General features: G+C 45.2%; 2 protein-coding genes and 1 long non-coding RNA gene across 8 annotated transcripts in view; 1 reads left to right on the plus strand and 2 right to left on the minus strand.

The window, feature by feature from the left end:
* Dora (zinc finger SWIM domain-containing dorado) overlaps window positions 1–17,460 on the plus strand; it is a 493,890-nt gene that overhangs the window by 89,907 nt on the left and 386,523 nt on the right. The window lies entirely within an intron of this gene.
* LOC143360136 (uncharacterized) overlaps window positions 1–17,460 on the minus strand; it is a 178,039-nt gene that overhangs the window by 35,957 nt on the left and 124,622 nt on the right. The gene's annotated exons all lie outside the window — the stretch shown is intronic.
* Jupiter (microtubule-associated protein Jupiter) overlaps window positions 1–17,460 on the minus strand; it is a 138,718-nt gene that overhangs the window by 33,651 nt on the left and 87,607 nt on the right. The window contains exon 1 of one of the 4 annotated variants that reach the window (XM_076798697.1): window positions 15,306–15,830. The exons of 2 other annotated variants lie outside the window; for them this stretch is intronic. In XM_076798697.1, coding sequence (XP_076654812.1) covers window positions 15,306–15,367 — 62 coding nt within the window. In that variant the 5' untranslated portion in view covers window positions 15,368–15,830. Of the gene's footprint in view, window positions 1–15,305; window positions 15,831–17,460 lie in introns of those variants that run through there. One more of the 4 variants, XM_076798700.1, reaches the window with a different exon arrangement.

The raw sequence follows: 17,460 nt of genomic DNA on the forward strand, positions 1-17,460 counted from the left end.
GATCCACGCCAAACGTAGAAAAGGACAGCTAGAGACCTCGGTTCGTGGCTCCTCACGGGGTATACCACGCAGAAGTGGGGATAATTCCGCGACATTTATCATTCAGACCTCGGCGACATATATCGCGAATACACCGTTCCATTCTTTGATTCACGCCGAGCGTAGAAAAGAGCAGCGAAACTCTAGAGGCCTCGGTTCGTGGCTCCCCACGAGGTATACCCCGCAGAAGTGGGGATAATTCCGCGACATTTATCATTCAGACCTCGGCGACATATATCGCGAATACACCGTTCCATTCCTTGATCCACGCTGAACGTAGAAAAGGACAGTAAAGACCTTGGTTCATGGCTCCTGACGGGGTATACCCCGCGGCAGTGGGGATAATTCCGCGACATTTATCGTCCAGACCTCGGCGACATATATCGCGAATTCACTGTACTATCCTTTGATCCACGCCGAACGTAGAAAAGGACAGCTAGAGACCTCGGTTCGCGGCTCCTCACGGAGTATACCCTGCAGAAGTGGGGATAATTCCGAGACATTTATCATCCAGACCTCGGCGACATATATCGCGAATTTATTGTACTCCGAATAACTGCCATCGATAGATAGAGGGTAGTAAAATTGCGAACAACTGGGCGATGGTCACCCGGTGCCAACCCGGAGTTGCTCAAGACTGATTATAATAATCATGCAGGAGATCTGCAGGATCAGCAATTTGTCGAAAGTAATCCCGTTGGTTCGGGTGACTCTGGAGTCGAAGGACGCGGGAGAGATCGATGCCGCGGAGGATAGATCTCGATGCGACTCAGAGTTGACGTAAGCTTGCGACATCCCGGGCGCCGCGCGCCGTTTGCAACCAATGCAAATGCAGATGAGAATGCAAATGCGCGAGAGCGAGGGAAAGACGGATCAGTCACGAGAGAACGATCCGTCTTAGGAACCTGATTCGACACAGTGGAAACGGAATCGATTAGACGAGCGACCCGCGACGCGGATAATCAAGACGTAACCGAGAGACTCGATCTCGCGGCGAAACCGGTCTCCTCGGAGACAAAAGAAGACCGGGGACAGCCGTCGAACCACTTCTAATGGGCGCCGAGGATCGCTCGGGACTTATACGGCCGAGCCGGATTGTCCAGATAAAAGCCTGACCGCGAGAGAAAGAGAGACAGAGGGAGACAGAGTGGAGAGCCTTTACGCAACCGGTCCCCAGACTCTCCATAATAGACGAACTTTACGTGAAATTAACTAATTGGCCAATTACGCCTCTGCCCCCGGCCGATTCATCGAGTAATCGATCCTCTTTCCGGTGAAATCGTCGATTCATCCCCCACCACGGTGACAACAGACCAACATGGTAGCCTTGTTTGGAGAATTGCCGATCTTAAACACGACTTAACGATCCGGACGACAAATTGATCTTAACTTTGTCGCGACCCGGCGAAGAATACTTGAACCGTTCGTCTAAACTGTCGATCCACCGACGTCATCGATCCTATCTCCGGGGGTAAACGTCGATCGCGAGACGGTACCCTTGTCTGAGCAAACGTGCCGATCCGAACGGGCCCTAAAAGAATACGATTTCGAAATAACCGAGCAACGCAACCTGTGTGCAACCTGCACACTCGCCTCGAACACGAGACACGGCGATTCTTATCAGCGGCGGTGCACAGGATCGATCGGCATCCAGGGTGCCGCGGTGGCTCTACACACCTTGCCTTATCACGAATAGACAGATAAGAGTCAATGCTCCGTAAAAGAGGCGGCGGGTATAAATATAGGTGTGGGTGGATGTAGACGACCGGTGTGTATCAATGCCGTGAGAGCCATCGACTCTGCGTTTCACGTCCATTTTTCTCGTCGAAGTGTGTGCCGACTATGCTCCACACTATCGGCTAGAAAAATTACACGCGCAAACACCATTCGATTGCAGTGTTTACTCTATATATGTCCGAAATGCCTAGCCGATAACAGTCCCAGAACTATATCACCACGGCCGCGGGGTATATATCCCGTGAGGAGCCATTAATCTAGGCCTCCATCGTCCTTTTCTACGTTCAGCGTGGATTAAAAAATAGTACAGTGTTTCGGGATATATGTCGCCGAAATCTGGATGATAAATGTCGCGGAATTATGCCGCGGGGTATACCCCGTCAGGAGCCATGAACCGAGGCCAGTACTGTCTTTTTTTACGCTCAGCGTGGATCAAAAAATAGTACAGTGTTTCCCGATATATGTCGCCGAGGTCTGGATGATAAATGTCGCGGAATTATCCCCACTGCCGCGGAGTATACCCGGTCAGGAGCCATGAATCGAGGTCTCTACTGTCCTTTTCTACGTTCAGCGTGGATCAAAGAATAGTACAGTGTTTCGCGATATATGTCGCCGAAATCTGGATCATAAATGTCGCGGAATTATCCCCACTGCCGCGGAGTATACTCGGTCAGGAGCCATGAAACGAGGTCTTTACTGTCCTTTTCTACGTTCAGCGTGGATCAAAGAATAGTACAGTGTTTCCCGATATATGACGCCGAAGTCTGGATGATAAATGTCGCGGAATTATCCCCACTGCCGCGTTGTATACCCGATCAGGAGTCATGAATCGAGGTCTCTACTGTCCGTTTCTACGTTCAGTGTGGATCAAAAAATAGTACAGTGTTTCCCGATATATGACGCCGAAATCTGGATGATAAATGTCGCGGAATTATCCCCGCTGTCGTGGGGTTTACCCGGTGAGGAGCCATTAACCGAGGCCTCTACTGTCCTTTTTTATGTTCAGTGTGGATCAAAAAATAGTATCTCCTGGCAGATATATGTCCCTGGCTAGACCCGTGTTTTGGACATACACTCTTTAAAAACAAATAACATTTTTCAAGTCGGACCACACGGCTTGAGTTTGTTGGAGACGTTAGAAGGATTTATTTACTAAGCAATGCATGAGATATATCTATCTTAAAAATTGCTATTGGTCGCAATTGCGCGGAAAAAACTGGAGGGATTTTTAAGTTTCTTGTATTGTAGAGGAGCAAACGCTTCGAGATCGCAATGGGAGACAATTTTTCGTGCACAGCGGGGCAAAGGGTTGATCGGATTCGCGAATCGTCGTGGAAGTTGCAGGGACAAAGGGACAAAAAAAAAATGATGTGTGTGTTGAACCGATTTAACACCCCCATTCCTAGACGAGGGTCGGGCCTCGGACGGGCTTCGCAGCGTGACGCGCACGAAGCCCCGAGCGGAGCAGAGAGCGCAGCCGAAGCGCAGAAAAGCCGAAGCCGAACAGTCCACCCTTTCGTGTCCACGGGGGACATCCAGGAGAACATTATAGGGGGGTGAGTAACCCCATACCGAGGCGCGGGGGTGGACGGAAACGGCGTCTCGGTAACGCGACGCCCTTCGATCCACGTGGAGGCCCGAGCAACGGCTAGGACACGACTCGTTTTACACGTGGCGCGACCAGCATGACAACGAAAAAAGATTCACATCAGACAAGAAGACGAACAAGAGGAGGAGGGAGGATCAGGCGACGCGACGCATACTTCGTTACACTTCGATCCACGTGGATCGATCTGTCTGGCCAAGGGCTCGATGCCAGGAAGTGGTCACACCGCTGTGCAACTCGCTTATGGCAGAGCGAACACAGCGACCAGAACGCGTCAATTCTGCTCGAGGCGGTAGCGAACCGAGTCTGGTCGGCTTTCATTAGGAGCTTGGCTTTTAGATTTTAGGCGAACTTTTATTTTCTATCGATTTGGTCTTCCGCGATTTTGTGTCAGCAAAGTATGCTTAGAAAAATTCAGGAACGAATTCCTGTGATCGATTGCGGATTTGATGGATTTATAGTTGGTCCGATTTCGTATAGTTAAGATATTAAAAGTATTTGAGAATGTGAACACGCTAGTTTCAACTTTTCAAAGTTATTAAAGAGAAAGCGGAGCCGGCTGCCGTTTCTTGCAATCGATGCAGATCATTTTGCACAAAGATCCCCGCACTCTACAGATCACTAGGGTCTTTATGCAAAATAAACATTTTCTATCTGAATTGCAACAGACTGGAGTGAAATAGAAATTTATTTTCTTTCCTAATATGTTTAATAGGTTGAAAGTAATGTAACAGTATTTTAAAATTATTCTAATGTTTCTACTGTTCTTAAATACGCCTACCCATTTATATCATAAATTCATAAAATCCACAGTCAACAAAAAAAAAAAACCAACAACCCTTGTCGAAGAAGTCTGCCGTCTCCCTTGTCTAATAAGCCTACCCATTTTGTAACACTATTTCAAAATTGTTCTAATATTTTTACTGCTTTAAAATACGCCTACCCATTTTGTAACAGTATTTTAAAATTGTTCTAATATTTTTACTGCTTTAAAACACACCTACCCATTTTGTAACAGTATTTTAAAATTATTCTAATATTTTTACTGCTTTAAAATACGCCTACCCATTTTGTAACAGTATTTTAAAATTATTCTAATATTTTTACTGCTTTAAAATACGCCTACCCATTTTGTAACAGTATTTTAACATTTTTCTAATGTTTTCACTGTTTTAAAATACACCTACTCATTTTGTAACAGTATTAAAAAAAAACCAACAACCCTTGTCGAAGAGTCTGCCGTCTCCCTTGTCTAATACGCCTACCCATTTTGTAACACTATTTCAAAATTGTTCTAATATTTTTACTGTTTTAAAACACACCTACCCATTTTGTAACAGTATTTCAAAATTGTTCTAATATTTTTACTGCTTTAAAACACGCCTACCCATTTTGTAACAGTATTTCAAAATTGTTCTAATATTTTTACTGCTTTAAAACACACCTACTCATTTTGTAACAGTCTTTTAAAATTTATCCAATGTTTTTACCGTTCTAAAATACGCCTACCCATTGTTGTCATAAATGCATAAAATCCCCGGTCTACTAATCACCGTCAACCCTTTTTTAAGAAATCTGCTGTCCCCCTTTGCTAGGATGAAGACCGAACCGAAGACAAACTAGAAGAGGAATACATATCCACAGCACCACGCAGTCCGCCTGAGAATCTCGCAATGGACTCTGGTCTCGAAACTAGGCTCTCGAGAAAGCGTTTAGGCAACAAAAGAACTTTCAGACGAGAGAGGCGTGACAAGCCTCGTTCGCACCTGCGCGAGACAATGAAACGCGAACGAAGCCCGAGTCGCTGAAGACTACTCCCAGAGAACAGGGCAAAGGGTCGAAGTGTCCTGACCTAACCGAACATCGTCTTCGAGAGGCCACGGGACGGCTGCCAACTAGAAAACCGCTGAGCCAGATCTCGAGCACACTGCCAACAGGGTTCAATTTCGCGAACGATGCTCTCCTCCATGGTGAAGTAATCAAGAAAATGGAAGACCGGCGGCTCTGCTCTGCGAATGCCGATCGATCGACAATCTACGGAGCAGAAGCGATTGTTCTTAACCCTTAACGGTCCGGAAGTATTTCAAGTTTACTTCCCACCGGGTCCAAGCTATTTTTCATACGAAGAGAAACTGTGGACTCAACATTTTTATATCAAGTACAGAAAGGAAGATATTTATATTTTAGTGAAAATTTATTAATACAGTGAATTCTCATTACGAGTCAGTGCCAATCTTACAATTTGGAGTCGGTGGAAGTAGCCACACATTGTATCGGAGAAAGACATTTTCTCGGCCTTCTTGTCACTACCGGTTAATAGTCATAGGCCTATGACTTATAGACGGATGTGACTCTTAGGTTTCCAGCGAGCCCTGTGTATTTCAAATGCGACGCTCGACGAGAACCTCCGATTTCGTATAAGAGTCAGTCACCAGACCCGAGCAACTGACTAGTAACGAGAATTCACTCTATTCCGAGTAATTGGATAACAAGATGATGTAAATTTGATTTTTGCCGACATATACGCGGCATTGGACCCAGTAGCATTGGTCCGTTAAGGGTTAATTCTCTCTTTTTCGCCCTCTTTCTCTCTCTCTCTCTCTCTCTCTCTCTCTCTCACTCTCTGTCTCTTTTTCGTTCTGTTGAGGGCGGACCCAATTTTCCCGCAATTATCAATCGACGATTAACCTTCCTAACGAGGATAATGAGACGCGCCGCGCCGGTGGACGTGGGCGAGGCCCAAGTTTCTTTGCAGCAGACCCGATTTCTGCACTCCCACTCGTTCCTGCAATCGCTTGCATAAAATCACGACGGAGAACGCTTTCAGCAAACGACAATCGATTTCTGACATTTTATTCGACCCCGCTGGACATGAGCGATCGAGACAGCACAATTGTTACGGCGCGCAGTGCGATGTTTCGCCGATCTAGGCGGAAAAAATATTATTTCAGCATTATTTTAAAACTTAAAGCCATAGTAAAAGAGGTTATTGGATTCGTCTTGACGTCAGCTACAACGATATGCAATAAACAGTACATAGTGGCAATTAAAAAATTAAGGTGACCATAATTTTAAGGTGGACATAGATCTACAAAACGCATATTTTAAATTTTCATTACAGGCTCAAATGAAAAAGTTGTAAAATGTGCCATTTTTATTTTCTCGTGTAATTCTTACCAATTGCAATTTTTTCAAAATCTTTCATGCACATGAGAATTGATGATCAAAATTAATCAATTATTAAATTAATTTTTTTAAATTGATCACCTTTTGATCACATAAGGGCGAAATTCCCTGGCAAGGTCGAAAATCTGCTAGTTTCACCCTTAAGCTCTCATCTTGGAACGCTTGATTTCGATGAAATTTTCAGTATGCGTAAGTTACAAAACGCATTTCTTAAATTATCGTTATAGACTCAGATAAAAAAGTTGAAAAATCATAATTTTTCCATTTTTTTATCATTCCAACTAATCTAAAGAAAATTTTGTTAACTCATTGTCTAGCAAACTAGTCGATCTAACATCTAAAAAAATTTGAAATCAATTCGACCAATTTAAAAAAGTTATGCGATTTCTAAGAGTGTCCACTTAATATCGTCCCCGACTGTAAGGGCAAAATCCCCTGTCAAGATCGAAAATCTGCTACTTTGACCCTTCAGCTCTCATCCTGAAACGTTTGTAGCTAATTGGAACGTTGATTGATTTCGATAAAATTTTCAGTGTGCATACAAGTTACTACACGCATTTTTTAAATTATCGTTACAGGCTCAGATAAAAAAGTTGAAAAATCATAATATCTTCATTTTTTTATCATTCCAACCAATCTAAAGAAATTGTTATTTACTCATTGTATAGCAAACTAGTCAGTCTAAGATCTAAAAAAATTTCAAATTATTCGGACCAATTTTAACACTAGAACTACCGAGCAATAAATGCGACTGACGTATATCGCTTTGTAACAGTGACAAGACTGTGCCCATTCAGACTTGATACAACTTTTATTGTAACATGTGCCTCAACGAAGAGGTTCATTAAAAAATTTCCGATGGAAACATTTTTACAATTTCAGTAATTGTAAAAGAAAAAATTAGGAAGTTCTAGTGTTAAAAAAGTTATGCGATTTCTAAGAGTGTCCACATAATATCGTCCCCTACTCGGGGCCCGCTCTACCGGTTACGACGCCCCGGGCAAAAAAACAAATTGCCGCCCCTTTTTAAGCACTAAGCACCGCGCTGAACAGAATGCCTTTTTTTTTTTTTTTAGCAAAATGGTCTGGCGACATTATATTCAGGTAGTCAGACATTTTCTATTAACTGAATATTTAAAACATCAATATTTTTCTCACACTTACAGCCAAAGCCAAAATGGCGCCCCTAAATTTTGGCGCCCCGGGCAAGTGCCCGGGTTGTCCCTCCCCCTAGAGCGGGCCCTGCCCTACTGTAGATGTAGCTGCCGTGTCTCGCAATTAAGACACTTTTTATTCCGCATAGAAATTCGCAGTCTAATAAAAGCCTATGAGAAATGCAACTCCACGTTTAAAAGCAAACGTCAGTTCACAAGTCTTCTCGCAGTTCCAGACGTTAGTGTTGCAAAAATCGTACGGTGCCAGTACTTTCGCCGAGCGCACAGTGTTCCTATTGAACCGCACTTGCCAGATTAGCGATACGTTCTCGGATGATAGATCATAGTCAGCCGTTCGCCGTCGAATACGCGTCTAGTCATCGTTCCTATCGAATCGCCTTGGCAAATGAAACAAATGGAATAATCCCGGCTAATTCATTCGACGGCCGAGCAGAAACAACGGAGCCCACACGATTCTCCATGAAACGCGGAGAAAGATCTCGAATGGTCTGCGGGGCCGGGTTTTCTCTTGTGATCGCCGGGAGCGCCGATAAAAATCCCCGTCGATCCTCGCCTTTATCCTCGATCTTGCTCGACTCGGAAAGCCGGTACGTGTAGGTGTCGCCGGGTAAAACGTCCGCGCGATAAGCGCCGCGAAAAATCATGACGGCGGCAATTAACCGCGAAACGGCCGGAGGTGGTATCCGTCTAATTGCGACGGGGCCCGGACCGGCCCGACCCGGCCCGGGTACACGTCCATTAACCCGGGGCCGTTGACCACCGCTCTAACGAGGCGCAATTGCAGAAATCTTTTCGGCACGACCGCTCGAAGGCTGCGATGCGAACGGAAAACACCGGGGTACCCGCTTAAAATGCATCCGAGATACCGATACCCGAGAACAACCGCGCTATCCCCCACCATGTAGTTGTAATAAAAATTATTTTATGCAATTACTTTTCACGCTTCGTGAAATGAAACGTGCTTCAAGTTTTTGGATTTATTTCGCAGAGAATCAAGACGAAATAGAGACTTCTCTCGATATATGTCGCTAATACCTGGCTGATACAAGTCGCGGAACTGTCCCCACTGCCGCGGGGTATACTCCGTGAGGGGTCAAGTGTTTCAGATAAGAATCGAATGGTGCCGAGTGGAGCATAATTTGGTGTTATTAGTTTATACGTGGGTGAACGCGTTAAGGTCATGTGAAGGTCAACTTCGTTTTTTTAAATGGAATTATATACTTTTTAAGGCACCAATCGATGAAGTTGGTCATTCTTTATAAAAAAGTGTTAACCTATCTGTATTGAAAAATTAGTAGTTTAGGAGATATTTCGATTGAAATAATTCCAAGACGCCATTACTGTCGCACTAAGACGTTCGCATTTATTCCTTACGGAAAAGGTTCAACATGACGACCATTTGTATCACGGCATTTTTGAAGTCGATGGAGCAAAGATTGTCCTACAGTTTTTAACGTATGCAACTAAAGCATAATGTGCAGGACATCCATTTTGTTGCATCCACATTGTTAGACGAATATGTAGCGGCACATCCTCCAATACGACAGTAATGATATCTTAGAATTATTTAAATCGAAATATTTCCTGAACCACTATTTTTCAACATAAATAGATTAATACTATTTTATAAAGAATGTCCAATTGCGTCGATCGGTGTATTAAAAAGTATATAATTCTATTAAAGAAAACGAAGTTGACCTTGATATGACCTTAACGCGTTCGCCCACGAGTAAACTAATAACTCCAAATTATGCTCCACTCTAATTCTTATCTGAAACATTTTTTGGTGGGACTAACAATAGCGAAGAAATCAAGATGTCAAAATCGGGTGACACACCCTGTATATGTCGCCTAGGCCTGGATGATAAACGTCGCGGAATTATCCCCGGTCGCGTGGATCAAAACGTAGCATCGGATATGTGTCCATGGCTAGACCCGAGTTTTATATCGAGTAGACACTGTACTTTCGATGCAGGCGATTTGCTTGGAAGCCAAAGTTTATTCGTTTACGACTGTGTTTTAATTCCACGTTGATGACAAATACGCGATTCGACGGAAATTCCCCGAGTGAATATTTAGCGGAAATATGTGTTGCGATGTGTACTTGCAAGCGAACTTGCTGGGAGCAAAGAAAAGAAGTCGACGGAGCAAAGATTGTCCTACAGTTTTTAACGTATCGGTTAATATTTTGCAACATTCAGAAACAATTCTTTGTTTCGTATCAGCCACTGTAGTCGGAGCTTCAACGTAAACTTTATTTTTCAAATAGCCCCGTAAAAAAGATTCGAGAGGCGTAAAATCGGGTGATCGTGCTGGAAAACGAGTGGGACCTCCTTTTCAATCCAACGATTCGAAAATACTCGATTTAATGCGTTTTTTGCAACTAAAGCATAATGTGCAGGACATCCATTTTGTTGCGTCCACGACAGTAATGACATCTTAGAATTATTTAAATCGAAATATTTCCTAAACGACTATTTTTCAACATAAATAGATTAACCCCTTAACTTGTACGCTCCAGTTAATTCGAACGCGCTAAACAGGCCAAACTGTGCACACTCGAGATAATTCGAGCGGCGTTGTATTTTATGCTGCTATAACTTTTCACACTCGAATATAATCGAGAATTGAAAATAACAATGTGAAAGCAAAGAAGAAAAAAATTGTAAGCTATAGCACTTATTTATTCAAGAATAAAATATAGCCTTTTTCCATGGAACAAAAGCGCAGTATATCAAAATTCTCCACCAAAAATTGATTTTTTTTGGCCCGGTTTTTTTTTAAACTGTGCGGTAAGGGATTAATACTCTTTTATAAAGAATGTCCGATTGCGTCGATTGGTATATTAAAAAGTATATAATTCTATTAAAAACATCGAAGTTGACCTTCATATGACCTTAACGCGTTCACCCACGAGTAAACTAGTAACACCAAATTATGCTCCACTCAGCACCATTTAATTCTCATCTGAAACATTTTTTGGTACTAACAATAGCGAAGAAATCAAGATGTCTAAATCGGGTGAGACACCCTATATGTCGCTGGCAAGACCCGTCTCGATGACATATATCGAGAAACCACCGTATAGCTCAATTTGTACCCTCGACTTCATCCAGAAAACTCATCCAATGGCATAAGAATGCTTGGATTCCGTGGCATGCACATCATCAATTTTTGACCTATGTACTTCTGACGCTCATTTTAAAAAATATCTGCACAATCTCGTCATCTCATGACCAACGCGCGCTACATTGAACATTCCTCTTTCGAACGAGCCCTTTTTCCCAGCGATAAATATTCTCATACAAGGAGGAAAAGTTGAGGCAAGTAAAATCATTTTTCGTCTAATTTTGTCGGTAACGTAGTCACTCTACCTTATCGTGAACTGCGGAGTCTTGAACCGCGAAAGCTGCGCGAATATCACTTTTATGTAGAACGATTCTATAGCCAGGGAAGTCGAAATACTGGCAGGAGAATGGAAAGAAACGATTGAGTAATTAATCGGCTAATCTGTTCCGAGGCACGTAAGACCCCGGCGCGCCGGAGAGCAACGTCACGCTTTCTAAACCTAACTGTTCCCTATTAGAGGCAACGGGCCTCTATTTCGGTGCATGATTTTTCGGGGGCTCGGTTGGTCCTCCGGTAAATTTAAACCTTTCAACGTGGAGCGAAATGACGGACGGTCCCCGGTTTCGGGAAATAGTGCAAGCGTTTTTTCTGGCCCGCGTGTATGCTATCGGCGAGTCTCTCTCTCTCTCAAGAGAGAGACAGAGCGTTAAATAAGCAGAGTTAAATTAGGAAAGCTAAATAAGGATCTTTCAGCTGGCTCGCGGTCTAATAAGTTTTATCGAGCCCGTCCCGTGAGTTTGATTAACACTTTATTGGGTCAACGGGGCCGGTGGAAAAGTTTCCTCGATCGGCGAGATTTCATCCTAGTTTCGAAGCCTCCTGCGCGATCTCGATCCTAGATAAGTAATAACCAGGCTACGGATCTGTATGCAAAATAATAGTGTTCAACGGTTGAATGGAAGTTTCGTTCTTCTTTCAGCGATCGCTAGACCGCGGATTTTACGGCGAAAATGGGTAAGTGAAATACGGAGCAGCGAATACACAGAAGAATTGGAGAACTTTGTTTCACGCGTTGCTCTCAATTTATTGAAACTACCAAGAGAGAGGGGGGGGGGGATACATTTTATTCAGCTGTTATTGTCTAGAATTGAACCGCAGACAGCGTTTATCTTGGACAAAGATCCGCCGCCGAGCAATTACGATAAAACTGAACGCGTCTGATCATGCACGACCGTTTCTACTTCCTGCAGACTCCCATGGAGGCGTGTTCGAGAAATGTTCAAGGCTCGAGACAAACTTCCGTGGCGTATTGCAAAAAGGATCGTTAAATAGTATAGCAATCGCGAGGTCTCACATAGCGGGTAATAGAGATTGCGAATTCTGTTTTATTTAATAACTTTCTATCGCGTATCCTTTTCCCGGTTCTATTTACCAGGACAGTTCTAATCTAATCGAGAGGTGAAGCAGAGAGAGAGAGAGAGAGAGAGAGGTCTAGCAATCAACTGGTCAACGGGAACCCTGGAATCATCGAGTCATCAGCAGAAACTGGTCATCGGTAGGACGAACGACTCTGTCCGAGAACTCGATAATCGTTCGGTTTTATGCTCAGCCGTGGTTTTACACGGCCTGCTTCCCGTTGCAATTAGAAGATCCCCGGAAAGGATGCGAAGCTTCCTGGGAAGCAGCCATTTTTATCACTGGCGGAACCACTTAAGCAATTCCGCGGATAAAACCGCTGCCGGACTGCCGTGCTGCCGCCAGTACCGGTGTGTAACAGTTGTTTATCCTCTTTGTATCGAGATAACTGCAACGTCCACCGCGATTGCCGATAAGCCTACTCCACGCAGGAAGCCTATGACAGTAGGGGTCCAGGATTTCGCTATCCTTGGTCCTTTATAATCCCAGAGACTGGACATTACGTCCCAGCAAGTTCGCTTACAAGTACACATCGCAACACATATTTCCGCTAAATATTCACTCGGGGAATTTCCGTCGAATCGCGTATTTCTCATCAACGTGGAATTAAAACACAGTCGTAAACGAATGAACTTTGGCTACCAAGCAAATCGCCCGCATCGAAAGTACAGTGTCTACCCGATATAAAACTCGGGTCTAGCCACGGACACATATCCGATGCTACGTTTTGATCCACGCGACCGGGGATAATTCCGCGACGTTTATCATCCAGGCCTAGGCGACATATACAGGGTGTATCACCCGATTTTGACATCTTGATTTCTTCGCTATTGTTAGTCCTACCAAAAAATGTTTCAGATAAGAATTAGAGAGGCGCATAATTTGGAGTTATTAGTTTACTCGTGGGCGAACGCGTTAAGGTCATATCAAGGTCAACTTCGTTTTCTTTAATAGAATTATATACTTTTTAATACACCAATCGACGCAATTGGACTTTCTTTATAAAAGAGTATTAATCTATTTATGTTGAAACATAGTGGTTCAGGAAATATTTCGATTTAAATAATTCTAAGATATCATTACTGTCGTATTGGAGGATGTGCCGCTACATATTCGTCTAACAATGTGGATACAACAAAATGGATGTCCTGCACATTATGCTTTAGTTGCATACGTTAAAAACTGTAGGACAATCTTTGCTCCATCGACTTCAAAAATGCCGTGATACAAATGGTCGTCATGTTGAACATTTTCCGTTAGGAATAAAAGCGAACGTCTTAGTGCGACAGTAATGGTGTTTTGGAATTATTTCAATCGAAATATCTCCTAAACTATTAATTTTTCAATACAGATAGGTTAACACTTTTTTATAACGAATCTCCAACTGCATCGATCGACGCATTATAAAGTACATAATTCCATTTCAAAAAACGAAGTTGACCTTCATATGACCTTAACGCGTTCACCCACGAATAAACTAATAACACCAAATTATGCCTCACTCGGCACCATTCGATTCTTTTCTGAAACACTTTTCGGTAGGACGAACAGCAGCGAAGAAATCAAGATGTCAAAATCGGGTGGGACACCCTGTATAGAGAAATCACTGTATTAGGTTCGGTAATGAGTAGGTAAGTAATTATTCTCAGCAGCGCTATCCGAACCTATGCATTGCTCATTTTGACTGCAACGAGTAAACGGATCGAACGGAGAACCGTCTCGAGTGAATTCGCTCTGCAAGTCCCATGCGCGGTTATGGCATGAGAAATTTAGACGAAATCTGCGGTTCTCGTCGAACGTTGCATTTGAAATGCACAGAGCACGCTGGAAATGACGTTAATATGGCTAAAACCAGGGACAAGTCTGAGAAAACGTCTTTCTCTGATGCAATATTGCACTTAGAAATGGACAGCGAAGCTCGGGAACGAGGTTATACCTCACTATGGTGTGGGTAGTTCCAGGGACATTTAAACGCGAGGCTGGTAGGGACTTATAACGGGAATTCACTGTATCTACTCTATCCTCGTCGAATACTGCATATTCGAGTCCAAAGCGTTTACGAAGCGTTCAAACGTTATATTTTCGAAAGAAAGTGACTTGATCAACAAAGTCGACGAAACGAAGAAGGTTGTCGAGGAAGTTTCGTCGTGCAGCGGGGTTCGTAGAAGGGATTTTCGACGGAAAAGCCGAAAGGGGCAGGGCAGCGATGCACTCGACAGTGAACTTGAAGCTCGCAGAATTCTTTGGGCGGCTGCGAGCGGTTGCAAGCGGCATTGCAGCACCGTTTGCAAAGCGGTGGTGGTGGTGACGGCGGCTGTGCACCGAGATTCAAGGGCTGACCCCGCGAGATGCAAATCGATCGAAGCGCAGTCGACACCGGAGTCTGCCGCATCCTGGGCGGCCTTCACCGCCGAAAAATCCTGAACTGCACTCTCGGCGAACATTCCTCGGAAACGCACATTCGACGTCGATTCACGAGTCAAACGATCCATGTTAAACACACTGTACGATCTTTAATCGCTTCCCCGACGAGAAAATCGGTTTCTTCGTTCTGGGAACGAGACGAAGAGCACAATACCTTTCTGCGAGCAAAATTTCCAAGCATTTTCTTTTTTTACAGAAAACTTCTTCAATGTTTCCGATACTTCGAGGGAAACCACAAAGGAACAGCGGTTTCGATACTTTCGCGAAGTACACGTTCCATTTATGGGACGATCTTTGACCTTTTTTCCTACAGAAGCGATCCTCCCGAGGGTTTCCGATATTTTAACGAACACTTTTTTCTACGGTTTCCGAGACAATCTCTGAACATATTTTTGTTCATCGAAGAAAAGCAACTATCATTTCGATCCGGGATACTTCACTGAGGTCACACTATGTTCCAAGGACGATCCCTGACCATTTTCCCCGACAGAATCTCGCCGATGCCGGAAGGACACGATCGATTCTTCCGGGTCGAACGCGATAAAAGAGAAACAATCTCGAGCGATCCTCGACCGGGAAAATGGTCGGGCTCTGTTCGATTCAAGAGGAGGGAGGGGCGCGTTGCACCGCAATGTCAAAACTCCGCGAATTACCTTTTCTTCCCGTATCCGACATTGTCGAGCTCGACGTGCCTGTAGGTCGCGTAGGTGGCCATTCTCCGATCCCTCGAGGATTCTCACACAGCCGTTTGTCAACACACCCAGTTGTCAGCAACGGGCTCTGGTCGGTCAGGTGGAGGCGGCGCGAGAGGTCGCCGGTCGAAGAGACAACACAGAAAACGGCGAACAAAAAATGATCAGCCCGATGTATCAGCCCCGCAAACCGGGGTAGGGGTCGACGACGATGGACAATCTGTTGTCTGGAGAGAAGCTCTGATCCTTGGCTCGGCTTCGAAACCGCGAGAACCGACAATCTCTTATCCTCGACCGATATCCCCTCGAAAAGCTGCGTTCCGGTCTGTCGTGATAGTTGTTGTTGCGGGTTTGCTTGTTTCCAGCAGAGAGCACAGAGAGACGTCGCCAAGACAGACAGAGAGACTCGTTGCCCGCGTTCAGCCGAGAAACTCCAGCCGAATGAGGATCCAGCCAGTATATAATGCCTCCTCCACCGGTGCTTCCCTCCTACCTCTCTCTCTCGCGCGTGTTTCCTGTCTCCCTCTCCCTCTCCTTCTCTCTCTCTCTCTCTCTCTCTCTCTCTCTCGCTCCCTGTTGCCAGCGTAACTGTCTCCCGCTACCGATCCGCTATCTCTCTCTCTCGCCCCACCTCTACCCTTTCTCTCTCTCCCTCCTTCACGAGCGCCGGTGCGCCCCCACTCTCGAGCCCCGGTGCAAGCTCTCCGTCGCGACGCTCCGACTTTGTCTCTCTTCGATCGATCGCACCCACTCCCTCTCTCTCTCTCTTTCTCTCTCCCCCTCCTCGACTCGGCGATCTTCCCGCAAGCTCTTCCGCCCCCTCTCTGGATGCAATTCTCTCTCTCTCTCTCTCTCTCTCTCTCTCTCTTCTAGCTATTCTTTTCTATCCAGCTCGTCCAGGAGCTCCACCATCCCGGCAGTGCACTCTATGCACTTCCACCCCCGCGCGGAGGCCGACGACGCCGACTCGAAACGGCGACGCCGACGCCGACGCCGGCGTCGTGTATTCACCTCAATCAATACGCGAACCAGGGGACCAGAGGTGAGGGAGGGCAAAGAGGAGGAAGGGAGGGACGTGCCGACGCGTAGGCACCGTCGAAGCGAGCTGCTGCTGCTGCTGCCTCTTCTGCATCTGCTGCATGTACACGGCGATGCACGTGCGACGGAGATAATCGGCGAATGCAGCTCCGCGACCGAGAGACGAGGCGCGTCGCGACGCTGGTGGCGACGCCGGGATCGGTCAAGGCGTCGCGGCGTCGCGAGACGCACGAGATCGTTAAGGGGGATCGTCGGTGGAAACATCGCTGGCCGCGCCTCTTCGAAGAGGAACCGGAAACTGCGTAGAATCTACGACGTTTATGGTTCTACGGAAACTCGGCTTGGTTCTGTTGGCTGACGGTCAGTGGGCGTGGGTGGTCTTGGGGCCGGGGATCTGTTCAGTCTACTTGAAAATTGATCTTTGGCTCGGTTTTTCTAAAGGGTGTCCCAAAATGGCCTGACATTTTAAATTGCGCGCCATTCTTTTTCTGTGCCGAACCTAGAGTACTAATCTTTGACAACTGGCATCAGGAAGTATTGAAGTTTAGTCGTGGAGAATTACGCGATCGAGCGACGCATAGAAATTGTGGAAATTCATTGCGAAAATGGAGAATACTTTGCAGAGACGGCTCGAAAAGTCCGCACGGATTTTGGTCGTCGTAACGCACCATCTCGCAAAATCATTTTCAGCGATGAATGATGAATTTGGGGGACCGAAAATCCACAAGTGATTCAAAAGCTTCCCGTGCGTCCACCACGAGTCACTGTTCGGTGCGGATTTTGGGTTGGAGTGATTGGGGAGTATTTTTTTGAGAATGCTGCTGGAAATGTGGTTACCGTCACTGGTGTTCGTTATCGTGACATGATAACCAACTTTTTATGGAATCGATTGAACCGCATGCACTTGGAAGACATATTCTTCCAACAAGATGCCACACTGCGGGCGAAACGATGCAGCTACTGCAGACGAAGTTTCATGGTCGTGTTATCTCGCGCTGTGGCGATGTGAATTGGCCACCAAGATCGTGTGATTTGACGCCATTGGACTTTATTCTTTGGGGTTTTCTCAAAGGAAAAG

Source organism: Halictus rubicundus, chromosome 13 (assembly GCF_050948215.1).
Source record: "Halictus rubicundus isolate RS-2024b chromosome 13, iyHalRubi1_principal, whole genome shotgun sequence".
Classification (NCBI taxonomy): Eukaryota; Metazoa; Arthropoda; class Insecta; order Hymenoptera; family Halictidae; genus Halictus; species Halictus rubicundus.